The 22,836-nt window shown below is 38.6% G+C and overlaps 1 protein-coding gene across 44 annotated transcripts in view; it reads right to left on the reverse strand.

Annotated features, from left to right (window-relative positions):
- RIMS1 (regulating synaptic membrane exocytosis 1) overlaps positions 1-1,065 on the reverse strand; it is a 567,640-nt gene extending 566,575 nt beyond the window's left edge. For 43 of the 44 annotated variants that reach the window (XR_005217800.1, XM_037842364.1, XM_037842314.1 and 40 more), the window contains exon 1: positions 529-1,065. Coding sequence is in view for 42 of the 44 variants with exons in the window: in XM_037842364.1 (XP_037698292.1) it covers positions 529-692 (164 nt within the window). In the remaining 2 variants the exon portion in view is untranslated. The remainder of the gene's footprint in view (positions 1-528) is intronic. The other variant, XM_037842330.1, reaches the window with a different exon arrangement.
- Positions 1,066-22,836: the final 21,771 nt, after the last annotated feature.

Below are 22,836 nucleotides of genomic sequence, written 5' to 3' on the forward strand. Positions count from 1 at the left end.
AACCTTGATTTGCCAGATGAATGAGTACCAAAATGAACACTAAAAATAGGCGTTTTTATTATATAAATATTGGCATCCTTGACTGGGGTAATCCCAACCCGCTAAACAACTCCAACAAGAGAAGCAGAGCTGTTCTTAATATCTCTTCATCCCACTTCCCCTTTTCTTCTACTCATCCTCTGCCCTCTAACCTGCTCTCAGCCCAGGGCCCTTCCACTTGGGTGGGATCAGTTCCTCTCTCTCAGCTTTGCACATCCCAACACCAGGATGGTCCCTGTCCACCCAATCTTCCTCTGCACCCAATTTCAAGCCATCTTCTTCCGGCTCTATGGCATCCCCTCCTTCCTCAGGTCCCTCTAACCTTCTCCCTGCTCAAGCCCAGCGCCCCTGGCCCCAAGACGGGCGCCTCCGCCCGCACCCAACACCCTCCCCCGCCCCTCCCCCACACTCTGCCGGGAGGATTGGGTGAGTGAGTGAGTGGTGAATGGACGGATGGAAGCACGGATGGCGCGGCTGGGGGTGGCTTACTTGAGCATGGCTTCTTCTTTTTCCTCTTCTTCCTTCTGCCGGTCCATCACTGCCATGATAATGTTCCTCTCCTCCTCGGTCAGGTGGCTCAGGTCCGGCAGCTCTTGCATGGGGGGAGGCACCGTGGGTGGGCGAGGACCGCGGGGCCCCACGGCCGAGGACATTTTCGTGGCCTGCCCGCCCCCTCCTCTTGCTCTCTCCCTCTCACCTTTCGGATTCACGCCCAGCAGCTGCGCCCCTGCTTCCCCCTCACAGCGGAGCCCTCCTGGCGGCGGCAGGAGGAGGAGGAGCAGAGGCGGCAGCAGCAGCAGACCCGGAGAGAGAGAGAACCCAGTCTTTCATGGTTGTTTGCGTCCACCCAGCCCCGGATGCTGCCTTTGTTTTGGTCGCCCTAGCGAGACTCGGGGCCACCCGGCCGCCTCCCGGAGCTCAGCCTCGGCCGGCGGGGGCGGGCAGGCGGAGGCGCGGCGGGCGCGGCGAGGGGGCGAGGGCTCGCGCCAGGCTCCGCCGATCCGGGCGTCTCAGGCTGGGCGCGCGGGGCGGGGGCGGGGCTGGAGCTGGGGCTGGGGCTGGGGCTGGGGCTGGGGCGGCCGCCGGCGCCGCCAATGCTGCTCCCAGGCTCGGCAGCCTCCAGTTTGGCGCTGCGGGAGGGAGAGGGCGAGTTTGGGTGTCAGTTAGGCGGAGTCTCCGATGTTTCGTCCCCGGGTGATGCTGCTGCTCTCGCAGGCATAACTGCCAACCACTCAGCCCCGGAGCCGCTCCGCCCACGGGCACTCACCCGCCCACTCCCCAGGTCCGCGCCACGCGTGCCCCAGCCGCTCCCTCCACGCTCGCCAGCGTGCACACTACATCGCTCTATCCCCAGGTACCCCTCACCCGTGAGTCATCCTTCCTCTCCAGGTCCCTCGTCTATGTCATTCTCCCCAACCCTGTTTTTTCCCTGGGTTGTATTAATCAACATCATCCTCGCTACCATCTTCATCATCAAGCATTAATACTATTTTAGCACCCACAATGTTCTGAACAGCAGGATCCAACACCCTCTGGATGCATTTTTTTGCCCTGCCACCATGTCTTTCTCATTTCCTACTCAAATGTTCACAGCTACAACATTCTAATTTTTTAGATAATTTTGATACAAACGCACACGTACACACGCATAGCCTGATTTTTCCAGGTACATTGTAATCTTCAATCCAGTGTCTTTCTCAGCCCACCCTCCTAGGACCATTCTGCAATATATCCTCATTTTCCCCTAGATACCCCCAACATAGTAACTCATTAATTTGTCATATTGGGCTCTGGGTAGTTCCACCACATAACACAGACGCGCTTCTCTGCTGCCTACAGATGGATTATCCACTCTGATTCTTCTGATGGTGCTCACTGTCATCGTGTACTCACGTCCGAGCCACTGGTTCATACTTCTCAAGAAACACGGATCCCAGATAAAACACCTGAACATATTCTACTGTATTTGAGAAGCTTTTGATCACCACCTGGCCCAATGATATATATTAAGGTTGACCTCTTGCTGATAAAGGCAAAAATAAATAGACAATCCTTTCCAAAAAGGTAAAGTTGAGACTGAATTTTGGTAATACAATTATAAAACAATCAATACTGAGAAGGATTCAAGTTGAACAACAATTTCCTAGTGAATATCTCTCTTAGCAATGGTGAGAAGTGAATGGATAATTTCTCTCTTGGGGAATTCTTTCTATACTTCCAGAAGGGAATTAGCACTAATATTTTGTCTCCCCAAGCCTACCTTTTTCAATGAAGAAAAAGTAGATGATGGTGATGAAGATGATATATATGGATACTAAAAATCTTAGTATCTTCAAGTTTAAAAAAACTTAAAAGTTTAGTTAATTTCCCATCAAATGAAGGAATTGCTTCAGTATGGACACAGCTGTTTGAATACCCCCAGTAACTATTTGGAACAGCTATCATGCCATCTTCAATCTTTGCCAGAGTACGCCTTCTCAGTTTTCCCAACAAGTAACTGTGTAGCATGACTTAAAAGTCTGATCATTCTGGTCATCTGCCTTTGTACAGCTGAGTTTTCCATTAGCCCTCCTGAATAGCAGTATCAAGAATATGAGTAAAAAACCTAGAATAGTGCCTGGCACTTACCAAAGGCTTTGAAATCATTATTTTATTTGCACAACTTATGATTGGTCTAACTTTTTTGGCAGCCATGTCACTTATGAAGACGTCATTGAAATAAGCACATAGTTTACTAAAATTTCCAGTACTTTTTCATAAGTGCTGCTGGCTAGCCAGGTTTCCTATTTCTTCTAATTATGCAGTTGATGAAACACTAAAATCAACATCTTTTCTTCATTCTTGTTAAGTTGTACTCCCCCCCCCCCCAGTCCAACATATATTCAGAGTGAAATAAAACTGAATTTGAATTCCATCCCTGCCAGTGATTGTGTGATCTTGGCCAAATCATTTAACCTCTCTGAACTTATGTTTCTTCATCTGTAAAAAAGGGCTAAAGATATTTACCCTCAAAGCTGAAGAGAAATATTGAATGAGAAGACATACTTAAAGCATCTAGCTAAATGTTTAACGTTTGGTAGCTCCCTTTCTCTGTCTTCATTTTTGCTCTCCCCAAGAGGTATATAAGGCCATCTTTCGATTAGTCACATACACACACAGAAGAGCAGAAATGTAGATGATATATTCATTCTTCTAGATGCCTGTCACTATGCTAGCCAATGTGGAAATGCAAAGTTGCAACAGTGCAACAGACAAGGGCCTTATCTTTAAGAAGTTTACCATCAAGTTGGCTCTCAAGAAATTCTTACAAGATGCAAATATAGGAATTATAAAGCCTCACTAGACATTTCTACTAGCTGAGTAAAGCTCTCCAGGGTAGGAACATAATGAACAATTAACAGTGATTTCCATTTTTTAGAATTACTTTGGGAAATAATGACTGAAGTATATCACCTGGGTGCCATAATCAAAACAAGTCTTGTCTCAATCATCTTTATGTTCTACCTCTCTGGGCTTCATAAGCATATGCAGAATCAGCGAGTAAATAAATAAATAAATGAGTTGACTAATAAATTGGTGAGTACCATGGTGCAGCCTCTCATTGTCTCCCCTTTTGTCAGGAATCTCATCCATTATGGAGTGGTCCGAAGCCAATTTCTAAATTCCAAGAAAAATGTACTTATACAAATCCACCTCCACAAAAGCCAAACTTATCTGCACTTAAGCCAGATAAACATCCAAGGTAGTTGTACCAAGATTGTGGCACAGAATATTATTTCCTGGATATACTCTACAAAAAATGCCCCATAAACTTGGAAAATGTACACAACACCTACCTTCTAGAAGTTCACAAGGAACCTTAGCAAATAAAAAGTACTATGAGGCAACTATTTACTACAGTAAAGAAATCTGTTTTTCTGGATTTGACGTGGCATTTCTCAAATAGAACTGTACTCTATTTCCCCTAATGAGAGGGAAACATGCTTCAAAAAAGTTTTGGGAAAAACCCTGACTATAACCCTGGTACCTAAAGATGTTAGCAGGAGAAACAATGAAACTGGTAATGTGGTTTTCTTCCTTAACCAATAACATCTGTAGAAAAATGTTCTAAATTTTATTAAATGCCTTTATAGTCAAGACCAACATTATATTCAAGATACTAGTCATAAACTGTGGCATAGCAAAGCTCCTCTAAGATTCTTAGCTCTGCTTTCCATTGATACACTCAAATCCTCATTTCTCAAAACAACTCTAAAATTGGAAACCACTGTTAACTGTTTATTTTCTAAATAGCTGAGATTATAACTTGGTGGAAAATCGTCAATGTGGAGTCAGGTTCAATCTCCACTCTACTGTTTGACAACTAGGTGAGTTTCCGTGAATTAGTAAACTTCACTGAGCCGTATTTTGCTCATCCATAAAATGGAAATAATACCTACTTTCCAGGGTTTGGGTAAGAATGAAAGGTTGTGAATATGTGCATAATGCCTGTTGCGTAGAAGGAACTCAATTCACTCTTTCTGTATGATTTACATTTTTAAAAAGATGACTCTGCATATAGGTGGCAGGAGAATGGGTGGCAGCAAACCAAGTGTGGAAGGAGGAAGTCTGTTTAAGAGAAGTTCAAGTGGCTTGGATTGGTGTGGTGTGGGGTGAGTGGAGAAAATTAATGCACACAAGTTATGCTTTATGAGTGGAACCTAGAGACCTGCTGATGGATAAAATGTGAGGGATGTGAGAAGAGAGGGATTTATTATGATGCCTGTTTCAGCTGAACAGCAAGTCAGTGGATGATGGTCCTAAATACTGAGAGAGGGAATTTGCACGAAAGGGTGGGGAGGCAGGTGGTGTGGCAGGAATATCAAGATCCTTTCATTGGCTTTGTTGTTGTCATCATTGTCATCATCATAATCACCATCACCTAACCTCTCAGAAAGATAACTATATTTTAATTCAATTTGCCAACCAATCTCTATGGCCAAAATGTTTTCTGTAACTAGAGTTTTAAAAAGAGATGATATTCTTTTGAGAATTGCTTCCATCAAAGATTGACATGGGAGCACAAGAAGCTTTTGTTGCTCTCTCCACAATGAGAAAAATGAAGAATCTACTAATAAATAATCAATAGAAGTTCGTATACACATGCACATTTATCTAAGAGCAAAGGACAAAGCACTAGCTAATTTCTACTCCAAGAATAAGCAAGTATCAAATTTGTGTCTGCTTAAACACTTAAAAATGTCTAAGTGATTTTTAATCTCTAAAAATTTTTAAATGATTTAGCTTGGAATATCTTCAATACCTATTGAGATGCAATCTTGGCTAACCAGTGGATTCTAATACTATAATTTTGATTCAAATTACCATCACATGCATCTATATATATTTTAACACCATTTCTGTAAGCACCACCATAATTTATTACACAAAAATGGTTTATATACAAGATGATCACATGTCCCAGTCACAGAGGTTCAAGTCAGAGAATTCTGAGTTTTTGCCTGGTATACTGGCACACATCATCAACTGTATCTCCATTTGCTCTTAAAAATGCCCTACTTTGGATGGTAAATTATATGGTCACCCTATTTATACACACAGTAATTTGCAAAAATATAGTCTTTCTGGCAACAAAGAACATTTGGCTCTCAAGAGATTTCACTGAAAGTATTTGGCTGAAACTGGATATCATATTTTGGCTCAAATTCAGCCAAATACCTATTTTAATCTGATTTTTTAGTAAGGTTCCACTATTGCCATTTATTTCACATGGCATTCAATGTGTGGCAATGTCTTTGTACTTAGACCAAGAAGAAGGCACTTCAACATAATTCTTTTGGTGGGTCACAACAAGCAATTTACATTCTTACTTAGTCCTTCTTTAAGTGTTTCCTTCCAATACTTGTCTCTTGATTCAAAAATCAGAGTCCATGGCCTCTTCTGCATTCTTCTGAGGCTGATCACCTTCCATGTTAGTCAAACTCTGAATGTTTAATTGACAATCTTTGAGAATAGCTTCTCCACATTTTTTTCTCCTCCAATTTCCTTATTTGTGTTGATTAATTTCTTGAAAATTCTTTAGTGTTGATGCTGTGTGATAAGAAGAGTCCCCATCTTAGATACCTTAACTATTTATTAGCTTTATTCTTTTGAGGGTGCCTAGAGTTTATACTTAGTAGACTGAAGTGTCAATGTCTTAATGCCATTTTCCCTAGTCTAGCTGAATGAATGAAATCCTCCTCTATTTATGATAGATCTCTGCCTTAAGGAGCATGACAAATTGAATTGACTTAAAATTGAAACTATAATGGGCATGTTAGAAACATAGGATATGTCCTTATCACACATAAATTTTCCTTAATTTATTGATCCCATTTTATTAATATGTGGAAAAGGACATAAGAAACATTACTTTTATTTACCTACAAAGCTAAAAATATTCCAAGTAGGAAATTGATTTGGAGAATAATTGCTAATATTAGATTTTATAAGCACAAAAATTTAAAAGTTGGAAAATACCTTTACTTTATTTTAGTATTTATTAATTATATTTTGTTAAAATATTCTATTAAACCAGAGACCTGAACAATTGGATTTAAACAAGCACTCCTTCATAGAATGCTCTTACTTGAACCTCTGTGAAAGCTTTCTGCCATGTCCTCTTGCCTTTATTCCCCTTTTCTACTCCCAAATTTGAGGTAGGGGATTCAACCTCACATAGCCCAGCCCTGGATAAGATACTTATCTGTTCATAGTCCCACAGCCATTGCATGCAAGTGGGAAACCTGATACAAGAATACAAGAATTTGACTCCTCACTCTGGCATTAATCAGTCCTAAAACTTGAGCTAGTCACTTAATCACTCTGAGCGTGTGTCTTTATCTGTAAAATGGAGACAATCACATCTCCTTTAAATAGCCCTAACATTTTATTAACAGTGATAATATTTACTGAGCATTTTATGTGTTCCCAGGTTGCTTTACGTACATTATCCGATTTTTCTCCCAACAACAGAAGGTACTATTCATATCCTTTAGGGCACTATTTAGCATGACTGGCATAGAAACTTGTCCTTCCTTATTCCCTATGTTCTTCAGGGTCAGGAGATAGAGCCAATATTTTCCTTCATCCAGATCCAGCTCCCAAATCATTATTCTCCTTCCCACTTTAAAATTTCTTCTATTCTTTGGCTTAAACCATTTTGCCATAATTGTCTCTCTCTTTTCTTCTAACATTGTTCTACTGACCTGCTGATCATTCACTTTCATTTATTAAAGACTAGCTCACAGTCTTCTTCTCTACTCCCAGATCTGGCCTGGAAAAATATCTTCAACATCCCCATGGATGATCCACCCAGCACCTTGACCTCTCCATATCTCAATCTTCTCAAATCCACTCCATTCAGCATCCATTTTCATGACCATCCCTTGCACTCTGAATCCACAAACTGTGCCAATTCCAAAAGTTATTAATTTAAACCTCCACTCACTAATGACAATTATCCATATTCCAACAATTTTTTGACATTTGGAGACCTATAATCCATTGAGCCCCATTTTTTCTCTGCTTTCACTCTGATTTTAGTTACACTTACCATCTTATTCAGCTGATAGTCCATGATTCCTTCTTAAGTAATATAAGAGTCAGATTTCTCTCCATCCTTATGGGTTGTCTGCCTGCAGCATTTTTGGAAAGGAAAGCAGGAAGAGCATGCAGTCTCATGCCTTCTCTCAATGCAACCACCTGCCTACTTCTCCTCCCCTGAGCATCTTTATCTCTTTCTTCCATGGCCAACTGCACACTTTCCTTAAGGTCAACTGGAGCTCACAGACTGCAGACCCCTAAGCATCATGGTTTGCAATGCTTGAGAACCATTAAAGTGAAGGGGTAGCAAAGGCAGGGCAGTTTTCACCTGGCCTTGCCTATTGATTCTCTCTACCATCTCCACAGATAGTTAGACGGTGTTCTGGTCTGGTGAAGCTGCCAGAATGCAATACACCAGAAATGGACTGTCTTTTAACAATGGGGACTTATTAGCTTACGAATTATAATTCTAAGGCCATGAAAATGTCCAAATTAAGCTATTAACAGGATAATACCTTCTTCCTAAAGGAAGGCTGCTGGCAATCTGGACTCTGCTGTCACATGGCCAGGCACATGCCAACATCTGCTGGTCCTTTTCTTCCAGGTTTCGTTGCTTCCAGCTTCTGGCTTCAGTGGCTTCCTCTCAGCTTCTCTGGGGCTTTTTCTGTGAGCTTCTCTTAATTTTATCTCTCAGCTTCTGCATGTGTTTTATCCTGTTATAAAAAACTCCAGCAAGAGTATCAAGACCCACCTTGAATGAGGTAGGTCACATCTCAACTGAAATAAGCTAATCAAAATGTCCCACCTATGATCAGTCTGCACCCACAGGAATGGATTAAAAGAACATGGCCTTTTCTGGGGTTCATAACAGCTTCAAACTACCACAGATGGGTATACCAGACTTTATAAAAAAAATATGAGAGGAACCAAAAGAACTGCAAGACTTAAGGGAAGGAATTTAAGCTTAATTCTATATGTGACTTTATTTTAGTTCAAGGAGAAAACCACCAAAGAGTGAAATTCTCCCCAACCTGCCCCCTCATAGGAGTATCCATTTCTAAAGGAATTCTCTTGCCCTTGGGCCCATTGCTCTCTACTGCTCTCCTTCAAACTTTAGGAGTTCCAAGCTCCACTCACCTTTCTACCAACTGGATTGTATCTACTTTTATTCATCCCTGGCCACCCCACCCTCACCCATTCAACCTAACTCGTTCCCAGAAACCAATTAGTTGGATATTACACAGTTTTATAAATTTAAAGAAGTATATGTAATGTCTTATTATTCTCCTAGTTAAGGGTACTAGAAGGTCAGGGTTCCAGAGAAAGTAGTAGACCAAAAAACATTCATCATTGCAACACAGAATTTAACTGCAAATCAAGCAAGCATCTAAAGATAGGTGTTTGGCCAGAAACAGGTTTAAAAAACAGAGCTGAAGGATATGTTTGTAATTCTCAGTCTATTAATAAACATAATTTGAGTACTTGCTTTGTTCTGGGAAATGTGCTAGATGCAAAAGGTGCTCAAGAGAATACACACATACATACACACACCCACATATTCACAGATGTCCAGTTTAGCTGGAGAGACCAGACATCAAGGCATTCTGGTGTCAAAAAAAAAAAAAAAAAAAAAATGGGGTGCCAGCCCAACAGACTGGTAGCCTGGGTTCTAGTTACACATCTGCCACTGACTAATGGTGTTATGTTGAGCAAGTTATTTAATATGTCTATCCGTTGAATTCCTACTATGTAAAATTAAAGATTTCACCTGTATTCTTACAGGTTCTAGCTACTTCTAATGCTATAAAGTACAAAAAGGTAATAAACAATATATGGCAAACAGTTTTTAATGAATGGTATAAGAAAGTTATAGTGTGAAATAAGATATCACAACAATGAAAAGATGTATTTAGGAAAATCAGAAACGTTAACCCAGGTAATTTACTTGAATCAAAATTTATGATTTCTCAGCATCATTAACCATCAGGGAAATGCAAATTAAAACCACAGTGAGATATCACTACACCCCTATTAAAAGAGAAAAAATAAAAATAGTGATAATTCCAAATGATGGTAAGGATACAGAGAAGATGAATCTCTCATATGTTGCTGGTGGGAATTTAAAATGTTACAGCTGCCCTGGAAAATGGTTTGACAGTTTCTTATAAAACTAAACATGCACTTATCATATGACCCAGGAATCAATCATACTCTTGAGCATCATTCCTAGAGAAAAATGAAAACTTATGTTTATGCAAAAACCTATAGTCAAATATTTACAGAAGCTTTGTAAGTAATAGCAAAAATCTGGGAACAACCCAAATGTCCTTCATTGGGTGTATGGACAAACAAACTCTAGTATATCCACACAACAGAATACTAACTCACTAATAAAAAGGAATGAACTACTGATAAACATCCAACAATTTGGATGGATCGCTAGGGAATTACGCTGATTGGAAAAAAGCTAACACTAAAAGGTCACATGCTGTGTCATTTCATTTATCTAGATCGCATCTTCAAAATAACAAAACTATAGAAATGGTTACCAGGAGACAGGAGAGAGTAGGGTGGGTGTCAATATAATGATGCAACTTGAGGTGGTTCCTTTGTGGTGATGGAACAGTTCCGTATCTTGATTTTGGTGGTGGATTCATGTTTATATACATGGAATAAAGTTGATAGAACTATAGGCACATACACACACACACACACACACACACACACACACACACACACACATACACACATGAATGCATTAAAATGTTGATAATGGAATATGGTGTAGTTAACAGTATTGTACCAATGCCAATTTCTTTGTTTTCACATTTTTTCTACAGTTATATAAGATGTCATCATTGAGGGAAGCTGGGTGATGGTACATGGGACTCTGTCTGCTATTCTTGTAATTTTCTGTGAGTCTATAAATATTTCAAAATAAAATTAAAAAGATGGTGATATAATTTATTTTATTCTTTATTTACCTCAAATGGTGCTCTCACCTGCATTCATTTCACTCTCACAAATGTATGGCTTTGGGGATGGGATCTGGTTGCCTAAGGGAAGCAGGGAAATGTCTTTCACCTGACCACAGTGACAACATCACTTTGGCCACAGGGACTGATTCAGGAATTGGCATGTGGTCCTTGATAAGTAGATAAATTTTATGGAGTCCCTACTGAGAATAGTACATCATTTTATTCTACATTGGTATGTACTTTAGCCACACAATGTTTAAGTGATATATTATATCTCTTTTCTGATAAAGTCATACATTATACTACATGAGTACAGTCTAGATAATGATCCTACTTCAAGAAGAAGAATAGAATCATGGAATTATAGAGTCATGAATTCACTGGTCTCACTAAGTCCATAGATATTCTAACATCTAAGACAACAGCACCCTCATTTCCTAATGGACTGAAGTCTCTTCTTTTCCTTAATCCACTAACTAAACCTTATATTTTTCAACAGATTCTATTTAAGAGGTCTTGAATGCTGCACTCCATGTTTTGCCAATGGAATCTATATTGTAGTGTATATTGTCATTTTCCACTTACATCTCCCTTCAGAACTTATTCTCTCTGAAGCCAGGAATTTGGCTGTTCACAGCTCACCACTGTGTCCTTGGCCTAAGAAACCTACCTCATTTTATACCTGCTCCCTAGAGGAAGCCCCCATTTAATGACTGGTCAATGGTACAGGAATACAAAGATCTAGCTACTTTACTTCAATGTGACATAACTGTGAAGGGCTATCCTACTGTCAGAGCTCCACATGTGACTGGTGATATTCACTGTCGCAATTGTGTGGTAGTTCGAAATTTCTCCCTGCTCAATCCATCTTTCCTTGTTCCCTCACAGGTGTTCTCAAAAATACACGACAATAAACTTCTTGCATGCTAATCAGAGAGTTTCAAAATCTGTTTCTCTAGAAACCGAAACTCCAAGTTGTTACCAGGTGTGGTCCAAGGAAGCAGGCTTACAAATGGGATTTAGTGGCTAAATCACCTTCTGGCCAGCTGGCAATAAAAAGTCATCACTGCTGTAGGTAGGATATGTGTAGCTCCTATCATTCAGCAACAGTGTAGTTGTTAAAACTTTTGGTAATAATGACCTGGGACAGAACACCACTGGATGGAATTGCACTGATGAGTGCAATATCCCAGGTATTTGAGAGATATGGGAGAAATATAAAGACTGGAATTGAATGACCACTACTGGGTAAAACCAATGCATTGGAAAAAGACAAGGAAAGACTGAGGGTGATTAATTACCAGATAAAGTCTAGATATAAAAGCCAAAGGGCCTCCTTTGTGGTGTATATGAAGAGTCTTCAGCAGCTGGAAGACAGAAAAAAGATGGGATTCAGGACCAGGACTTAAGAGTAGTAGAGCTCCATAGGTGGTTGAATTCTGAACCTCAGAAGGTTTGCTCCACCAGGACCAGGGCCAAAAGAGAGAACACCTGGAACCCTGAGACCTCAGATAAGAACTTCTAGGTCTATGCAGTCAGAAAGACTGAATCATCAGTTTACCTTGCACTCTCTGAGCCAGCCAAAGTGACCCTCTCCTTTGGGTTAAAGGTTAGGACTCCCCTTGGTTGAATGCAGTATCCCCAGAAGGTTTTCCCTCACCTTACCTCCTGGCCATGAGACCAATAGTAATAGGTTTAAGTCATAACATAACCCATCTGGGGAAGTCTGGGCCTGCTAAGAGAAAACAGGGACTCTGTTTTCTCTTAGCTCTGAAAGAGCGATTAGACCTAGCCAACAAGTACCAACAGGATCTAGGTGAGTACATACAGGATTGGTCCCTGAGTGTGCTGGATCAAAGGGGACTGGAGATAAAGTTGGATAAGGGATATTTCAAAAGTGGTTTATACCCATATTCTCAGGAAACTGTACACTTGGGAAAGAAAACCATCTAGAGTTTTTGAGGACATTTTAAAACAGGGTCTGAGTTGACACTGATAACCATGGGCCCAAGGCACCATATTGACTTCCCATTTTAAGTACAGTGTGTAAAGGCTTGATTAAAAAAATAATCCTGACAAAAGTCTGGCTTATATTGCATCCACCAAATGTAGCTTAAAGTGGTTCCACTTCGTCATTTTCTCAATCTCTGAATATAGAATTAAAATTAAAATACATGGTAATTGGCAGAATCTCCACATGGATTCCTTGTCCTATGAGGTAAGAGCTATTTTAGTGAAAAAGGCCAAGTACAATGTCTTGCCTGGTAGACAAAATGACACAGCAAGTTGATGTCAGTCATCTTCTGCCATAGATGGGCCCATGAAGAGAGCAGTCATGGGGTAGAGATGGATAGTATGTATGGCCCCAACAGCATTTTTTCCCTTTCAGTGAGTCTGACCTGGCTCTCCTGCTGCCAAATATCCAACCTGACAGCAACAGAGACTAACGCTGAGCCCCCAGTTATAGCATCATCCTTTGAAAGACCAACAAGGCACTTGGAGGCAAGTTGATTGCACTGGACATTTTCCAACCTGGAATGGATGGCAGTTCATCTTGAACGGGATCAACACATGTTCTGGTTATGAGTTTGCCTTTCCTATCTGCCAATGTCTAGTCAATATATTATCCAAGGTTTTACAGAATTTTTAAACCACTGTCACAGAATTCCCCATACATTCCCTTAGACTGAGAGACCTACTTTACAGCAATGGCAATGGGCACATGATCATGGAATCTACTGGTCCTATCACATATTGTATCATGCAAAAACTGCTTTCTTGTTGAGTAACAGAACATCCTTTTGAAAATGCAGCTGAAGTTCCAGCTTGGGATAGTACCTTTCAAGGATGGGGTGCTATAATGCATTATACACCCTAAATCAATAACCATTATATGTTGCTGTATTCCCAACAGTTGGAAAGCATGAATCCAGAGAGTAAGTAATAGATGTAAGTATCACATCATTTACTGTCACTGCCAGTGACCCCTTGTAGAATTTGTGCTTCCTTCCATCCCACCCCACCCCATGTCTAAAGGTTCACAGAAAAGGAACAGTTCCACCAGGGCCCACAGCAAGATTCCCATTAATTTTAAGCTATGGGTGCCTCTTGGTCACTTTCTTGTGCCAAGAAACTAGCAGGCAAGGAAATAATTCTATATTGACAATTGCAACTGATTCTGATTATCAGGGTGAGGTAGTACTGATCTTACACAATGGGTGTCTGGGAAGATTGTGACCTTTGACACTCAGATGATATGCTGGGATGTCTCTTGGAACTCACCTGTTCAATTTTGATAGAAAATTTACAAGAACAGCTGAAACAGCCTGAGAATGTATGGTTATCAGGGACTAGAACTTTAGGGGTAATAGTCTAGATCACTTCATGAGATCAGCCATCTAGATCAGCAGAGATGCCAACCAAAGACAGTGGAAATGTTGCCTAAGTAGAAAAAGGAGATGATAGAGAACAGTGGTGGCTTCAAGACTAGCTGTAGCAACTTTTCACTAACCTTCCTTGTGTAAATTTACTAGTTAAAGAGGACCAACCAGGATCCTGGAGGAGCTGTTCCAAGATGAAGTAAACTTATTATGTGAAATATGCGGATTTGAGCAACACAAGAAGTTGGCTGAAATTGATTCTGGGGTGCACTCCTCTGATTTCTCTTTTGGACTGAGGCACATATTTTCAAAACTGCCAGCTGCATCTCTTAGCTCACAGCTGTATCTCTCCCTTGGATTTGCTGTTGTCTTAAAGAAGCTATCTCATCCAAGTTTGCACCCCTTCCCTTGGGGAACTCACATCCAATGACTGCCCAATGTAGGTGTAAGGGCCTGGTCCCCGTACTTCCACTGATGACATTTCTGAAGAGCCTTTGTAGCTCAGAGCTCTCCATGGGACTGGCGGACACCACTGTTGCATCTACCTTCATCACAATTCAACTTTTACCTCTGTCTAATCCTGAGTCTCTTGTACCCTCTCAGGTATTGATTTCAAGAACACTCTATAATAATCTCTTCCTGCAAGAAAATTATAGAATCTCAGTCTGTTTTTCTGAGAAACTTGATCTGTAACACATACCTATTGCCCTTCCCAAAGTGTCATGCACATTAATGCCTATCAGCTTCTCCAGTCACTGGCTCCCAACTCCCCACCCAGGAGGCTCATCTGGTCATTCCTTTGTGAATGGAATGACAGCTGACCATTCTGGGCTCCAGGATTGTTCCTTTGGTTGAAACCTTCAACGAAGTCTACTATGCCTTCCTTTCCTTCTACAATCTTCCCTGTGTCAATCCCTGCCCCAGGTTAACTTCACTTTCTCTGGAAGGATATTGAAAAAGGAACTTTTCTGATGGGACTAGGCCTATCCTGTGACACTGTTGGCTATACTCTCCTTCAACAAATTCTTCTTCCTTTGCTTCTATCATCCTAGATAATTATGGAACTCTTTCAGTCTCACTGATTGCTCCTTCTCCAGTTTCTTCAAAGAGGTGGTAGCAAAAAAACCAGCACTGTCTAATAGAACTTTCTGCCTTGATGAAAATTCCTTATATCTGCATTTTCCTACATAGCAGCCACTAGCTCCACATGATTAATGAACACTTGAAGTATGGCTAGTATGCCTGAAAAGTGAATTTTTATTTTAATTAAATAATCATACTTGGTTAATGGTTACTGTATTGGACACCACAGATATGGAACATTTCATCATTACAGAAAGTTCTATTGTACAGTGCTTCTCCAAAGAATAGTGAGTGTTAAGAAGGTTTGTGTGAGATGAGATAAAGGGAAGTCAGGGCCAGATCATGCAAGGCCTTGTAAGTAACATGAAGAATTCTGCCCCTTATTTTAAGGGGAAGAAAAATCATAGAAAAGTTTTACGTGAGGAGGATACGGTGAGATGGCATTTTAAAGATATTTCGCTACTCCCTCTAACCAGGGGTTTGAACAACAGAAGTGATGTACCAAACAGGTAGAAGGATTGATAAAATGGGTCATATATATTTAATGAAATAAACAGACAGAAGGATTGATAAAATGGGTCATATATATTTAATGAAATAGACAGAAAGGAGAAAAATATTCTTAGATGGTTATCACAGCATGGATTATACTTGGATAATTTGTCAGCTTTTCTATCGGAGTTGCCACTGATTTTGCCTGCAGACAACTTCTGAAGTCTCAGACTAATTTGCTTCTGTTTGATTCACAATTCCTAGGATTGAGACCCACCATTTTTATAATCACTGATCCCCATTTTTTTGTTTTTAAATTTTGAGGCTTGGCACCAATCTCTCAAGTTCCTCCAATGAATGAGTCAGATGAGGAAGTTGATAAATGTCCTAAGCTGTATGACCACATTCAGGAAAAGAAGGAAAACTACCTGTCAGAAACAAACTTGGGTTTAGTTGTGGTTTTTCTTGTCCTCTGACCCTTTGTACTTACTTCAGTAGCCCTATTGTCTGGCTTTGCCTAAGGCCCCTCCTAAGCTTTCAGCTTTGCTTATTCCATGGATCACGATCAATAGACTCCAGGTGCATCCTGGGTCCAGCTGACCTTCTCAGCACACTCTTACATTGCAGACAAAAGCTTCCAGATTAGATGTATCCACCCTTTGCCTATGATCCACAATTTTCCAGAACTCAAACTGTTGGTTTCTCTTTTTATAGCCACAGTTTTCTCTCTCTCTTTTACTTTCTCTCTCTCTCCTGTCTTTCTCTATCCTCTTTCTCCATCCTTCTCCTGCTCCCTTCATCCTCACTCTCTGCCTCAAATTTGAATATATTTCTATTTTAGCTTTAATTATAAGTAATGTAAGGTTGCTATTTCCTTAAATAAAACTTGGCTATCAGAACCTATAATTGATGTCTTTTATGATAAATATATTCCCTGAAGGTGAATCATAATTAAATTATAAAAATATATTTTGTAGAATTTTTATCTTTATCAAGGAAAATTCTCAAACTAACTGTGTACTCAGACTACAAAAGCCTAAATTTCATTTCCTTGGTAATGCTTTCTGACTCAGCAACTGAAGGACATAGTAGAATTTATTTAAACATCAAAGTTTCCAGGAAAGGAACTGGCATAGATTTTCCCTTCATTTATTTGTAATAATAGAATACACTTGCTTTTTCCAGACAAGGAGATAAATCTTCCTGTTGTGATTCAAACATTTTCTAGGAAGTATAAGGGAACTTACATTTTAATGCCAAAAGGGATGGAGATTATTTTTCCCCTTTCTTCCTTGATCATTTCACACAGGATTTGATAAAAGCAGAATCATATTTTATGCACCAAATATTAATAACCGTGACTGTGACTAGCAAAAATCCAAGCTGACCTGAGCCATTGAAAATGAATAAAACATGATCCCATTCTGCTCTGGTCACAATTGTTTAAGAGAAGCTGAGGTAATATGTAATAGTGCTTCTTAAACTTTACCTTCTAGAGAAGTGAATAGTCTCAGGCTTGATTTGATTAATATGTATTAAGAACCTATAATGATCACTGAGAATATAATGCACGGTGGTAGTCAGTGGACTTCCAGTTTCAGTTCCAACATGTAAACATCTTGGAAGTCATCACTCCCATCCCCCCAAGAGAAAGAAGCTGAACAAACTGAAAATCAATGACTTCTTAGATCCATAAAGAGCAATAAGGTGACAGGGCATGCAACTACTCCGAATTGGGAGACAGGCAAATAGAGAATCACAGCCAATATCAGCTTACCAGGAGCAGAAGCAGCTAGAACTAGTAACTGGTAGAAACATTAAAATAGTAATTTTGATTAATTGCTGAAGTCGGAGTGTGGACTAGTGTGAGAATGAGAACCTCCTAAGGGATTCAGTCTTAGGATTGCCCCCCCCCTCCCCTTACTTCATCAGGTTTACCTCTAGGAACCCCACTGGTTTCTCATGGTGCAGAGCTAAGAAAAATCTCCTTGTGGCTCTGGAAGGCAGAGGGGAAAGGTAATCATTTTGAAATATGCCTTAAACATTATCCATAACAAAGAGCTACTCTCCCAGGGAAAGAATTTTACCATAGCTTTATCCCTCCCAGGGAAAAGAGAATTTACCCAAATCCAGAGCTCTACCTTTGCTGACTCACCTAAAAGGGGGAAACTAAGAAGCACTTGTGACTGTCACAACCCAGAGAGTACAGGCCTACCAAAAGACTGAGATTTAATACTAAGATTATGGAACCCTTTCCGTCCCACAAAACATATCAGCAAACCAACAGAGTTCAGTACAAGAAAGAGCTGCAAGGTATAAGACCTACTTAAGGAGGAGTTCTTGGAGAAACTCAAAGATGAGAGGGGAGATAAAACAAGGACCTTAGAAGAATTTGAAGGCTCTGAAACCTACAGCCACGGTAAACATTAAACACGGCCCAACTCCTAGCCAGATTAACACAAAACCTCATAATAAAGGTCTTTTGCCTCAGTTTCCATTACCCAATATATTTTGTTTGGTTTTCAACCAAAAACATTACAAAGCAAACTAAAAGGCAAGAAAAAACACGGTCTGGAGAAAAAAGCAAGCATCAGAACCAGAATCAGTTATGACACAGATTTTAGAAATGTAACAGAGACTTGAAAATAACTGTGATTAATATGTTAAGAGCTCTAATTGAAAAAGTGGACAACATGCAAGAACATATAGATATTATAAGCAGAGCTATGGAAACCCTAAGAAAGAATCAAAAGAAAATGCTAGAAATCAAAAACACTGGAACAGAAAGTAGCAGTAAGCTTAAAATACATCAGTAGGAACTTCCCAAACTGAAATTCAAAGAAAAGAGAATGAAAAACAAAAAACAAAAAACAAAAAAAAAACAAACCAGAACAGAATATATAAGAACTGTGAGATACTTCAAAAGATGTAATAATATGTGCATAATTAGAATACCCAGAGGAGAAGAAAGAGAGAACAGAGGAGAAGGAAAAGAGAACACAGAAGAAGAAACATTTGAAGTAATAATGACTTGAAAACATTCCAAATTAATGGCAGATAATAAACCACAGATCCAGGAGGCTCAGAGTATACCAAGCAGGATAAATGACAACTAAAAACTACACCTAGGCACATCACATTCAATCTGCAGAAAACTAAAGACACAGAAAACATCTTGAAAGAAGTCAGAGGGGTAGGGAAAAAAAAAACTTGCATATAGAGGAAAATGGATATGAATTACCGAGGACTTCTCTTCAGAAACCATGCAAGCAAAAAGAAAGTGAAGTGAAATACATAAATTATTGAAAGAAAAAAAATCACCAACTTGGAATTCTGTATCTATCAAAATTGTTCTTCAGAAGTGAAGGAGAAATAAAGACTTTCTCAGACAAATAAAGCCAAGAGAATCCATCACTAGTACACCTATCCTGCAGGAAATGTTAAAATGACATCTTCCAGGAGAAAGAATATAATGTGGATTAGAAAACTTGGATCTACGTAAACAAAGGAAGGGTGTCAGAGAAGGGATAAATAAAAATAAAATAAAATCTTCTCATCTTGGTTGATCCAAATCATAACCATTAAACTAAAATATACTGGTCGGTTATAGCATATGGATAAGTGACACGCGTGACAGCAGTGTTATAGTGGATAGGAAGGAGGAGGTGAAAATACTACATTATAAGATAATTGTAGTGCACATGAAGTAATACAATGTTATTTAAAAGTGAATTTAGATTAGCTGTAAATGTGTGTTGCAAACTCCAGGGCAACCACCTAATTTTTTAAAAAAGTATAATTAATATGCCAAGCTAAGAGAGAAAATGGAATTATATAAATGCTCAGTTAAAACCAGGAAAGGCAGAAAAGGGGTGGAGGTGGGGGGAGAGAGAAACAAAGAACAAGTGTAAAGCGTAGAAAATAGTTACTAACATGACAGATATTAATCTAACTGTATCAATAATCACTTTAAATGTGAAACCTCCAAAAAAAACAATTCAAAGAAAGAAATTGTTAGAGAAAATAAAAAAAAACAATACCTGAGTATATGATGTCTACAAGAAAACCATTTTAAATATAGATGCATAGGTTAAAAGTAAAGGGATAAATAAAGATATACCATGCTAATACTAATCAAAGGAAAGCTGGAGTAACTATATTAATTTAAGACAAAACATACTTCATAACAAGAAACATTTTCAGGGATAAAGAGGGACATTACCTAATGATAAAGGTGTCAGTTCTCCAAGAACACATACAATCTTTAACTGGTATGCACCTAACAACAGAGCATCAAAATACATGAGAAAAAACAAACAAACAAAAAAAACTTGATAAAACCTCAAAGTGAAATAGAGCAGTCCACTGTTATAGTTGGAGACCCCAACACCCTTTTTTCAGTAATTGATAGATCAAACAGGCAGAAAACCAATAAGGATATAGTTGACCTGAATGACACTATCAATCAACATGATCTAATTGACATTTATAAAGTACTCCAACCAGGAACAGCAGAATAAACATTCTCCTCAAGCTCATGTGGAGCATTCACCAAGGAAAACCACATTCTGAGCCATGCAAAACATAAGAATGTTTTTATACAACAATGGAATTAAATAAGAAATCAATAATAGAAAGATAGCTAGAAAATCCAAAGATATTAAATTTTTGGATTAAATAACACACTTTTAAATAACCCATGTGTCAAAGAAGAAGTCTCAAGCGAAATTAGGAAATATTTTTAATTAAATTAAAATTAGAACACAACTTTTAGAATATGTGATATGCAATTAAAGCAGTGCTGAGAGAAATTGATAGCATGAAATGGATGTACTGAAAAGAAGAAAGATTTAAAAATCAATAATCTAAGCTTCTACTTTAGGAAACTGGAGAAAGAAGAGTAATTTAAGCCTAAAGAAAGCAGAATAAAATAAGAAATAAAAATTAGAGTGTAAATAAATTAAATTGAAAATAGGAATATAGAGAAACAAATCTGAAACCTGGCTCTATGAAAAATTCAATAAAATTTATAAATCTTTATCCAGGCTAATTAAGTAAAAGAGAGAAGACAAAAACTACTAGTATCAGAAATGAAAGAAGGGTCATCACTACTGATCCTGTGGACACTAAAAGGATAAGAAAGTAATACTATGACTGTCTCTATGCCCTCAAATTTAATAACTTTGATGAAACGTACTAATTTCTTCAAAAAACACAAACTTCAAAACTCACATAGCATAAAAAGATAATCTGAATAGTCCTACATCTATTAAAGAAATTGAATCACCAATTAATTTCTTTCAAAAGAGAAAGTACCAGGCCCAGGTAGTTTCACTGATGAATTCCATTGAAGATTTAAGAAAGATATGGTAAAAATACAGCATAATCTCTTCCAGAAAAGAGAAGCTGAGGAAATACTTTCTAACTAATTCTGTGAAGGCAGGATTACCCTAATACCAAAACCAGAAAAAGGCTTTACAAGAATAGAAAAATACAGACCAACATCTCTTGTAAACATGGATGCAAAACTCCTCAATAAATTAGAAGCAAATCAAATCCAATGATGTATTGAAGTTATAACAAGAAAGACTTATTGTAGGTATGCAAGGCTGGTTCAACATTCAAAATTCATATATGTAATCCACCAAATCAACAAGATAAAGAAGAAAAATCATATGATCATACCATTTGATGCAGAAAAAGCACTTGGGATGCTTTTGGTATCATCAAAAGCATGATCCATGAAAGAAAAAAAATAGGTGAGTTGGACTATTTACAAATGATAAAAGTTCTTAGCAAACTAGGAATAGAAGGAAATTTCCTCACTTAATAAAAAACATACAGAGAAAACACATGGCTAACATAATACTTAATGGTGATAAACAGGTTGCTTTTTCACTAAGATGGGGAACAAGGCACACACATTCCTTCTTACCACTCCCGTTCAATATCATACTGGAAGTCTAAGCCAGTGAAGTGAGACAAGAAAAGTCAATAAAGGTATACAGTTTAGGAAGGGAGAAATAAAATTCTTTGTAGATGACATGGTTGTCTACATAGAAAATCCTAAAGAATGTTTTAAAAAAGCTCCAGAAACTGAGTGAACACCCAGGGATCATCAAGACAGCATCAGTCATATTAGTGAAGAAGAAGAAATTCATGGATGCCAACTTGGGGATTTGTGTAAATGGATATGGTGTGTGATTTCACCCCTAAAGGCATTGCTGGGTGTTTCTAAGAGGTTACTCCCAGCATTACAATGTTTGTCAATGTCAAGAAAGTTGGCATCACTGGGGTCTCTATGGTGCCGGCAGTTTGTGTGGTTTTCAGCTACTGCCTTTCTTATAAGGAACTCAAACATGAATGGTTACACCAGTATCACTGAGAAGAAGCCACTGCGGAGACCTCCCTCTGAATTCCTGAACACTGCTACCTTTTGCCTTGGCTCCTTCTTAAAGAACATGATTGATGATGAATCCTTTCATATCCTAATTGAGAACTAATGTCCAAAAAAAGATGATTGGTTTAAAAAAACACTCCTGGGAATAATAAGTGATTATAATATTGCAGAATCCAATTGTTTTCCTATAAACCAGCCAGAAGCAATTCAAACTTAAAATTAAAAAATACCATTTACAATAGCATATACGCACACAAAACATACTTACGCATAAATCTAACTGAATATGTACAAGATATGTATGCACAAAATCACAAAACACTGATGAAAGAAATCAAAGTAGATCCAAATAAAATGAAGAAATAGATATTCCATGTTCATGAATTGGAAGACTGGTTATTCTTAAGATGTCAATTCTTCCAAAATAATCTATAGATTCAATACAACCCCAATCAATATCCCAGCCACCTATTTTATAGATATTGACAGACTGATCTTAAAGTTTATATAGAACGGCAAAAGACTAAACTAGCCAAAACAATACTGGAAGAACAAAAAATAGACACATAGGTAAATGAAACAGAATATAGAGCCCAGAAATAGAGCCATATAAATACAGTCAACTGATCTTTGACAAACAGGCAAAGGCAATTCAATAGAGAAAGGATAATTTTTTCCACAAATAATGCTGGAAAAATTGGGCATCCCTATGCAAAAAAAGATGAATCTAGCAATAGACCTTATATTTTTCTTAGATATTAACTCAAAGTGGATCATAGACCTAATTGTAAAATGTAGAGCTCTAAGACTTCCATAGCAAAACATAAGAGAAAATTTTTGTGATCTTGGGTTTCATGATGAGTTTTTAGATTCAACACCA

This window comes from Choloepus didactylus, chromosome 7 (assembly GCF_015220235.1).
Source record: "Choloepus didactylus isolate mChoDid1 chromosome 7, mChoDid1.pri, whole genome shotgun sequence".
Taxonomy (NCBI): Eukaryota; Metazoa; Chordata; class Mammalia; order Pilosa; family Megalonychidae; genus Choloepus; species Choloepus didactylus.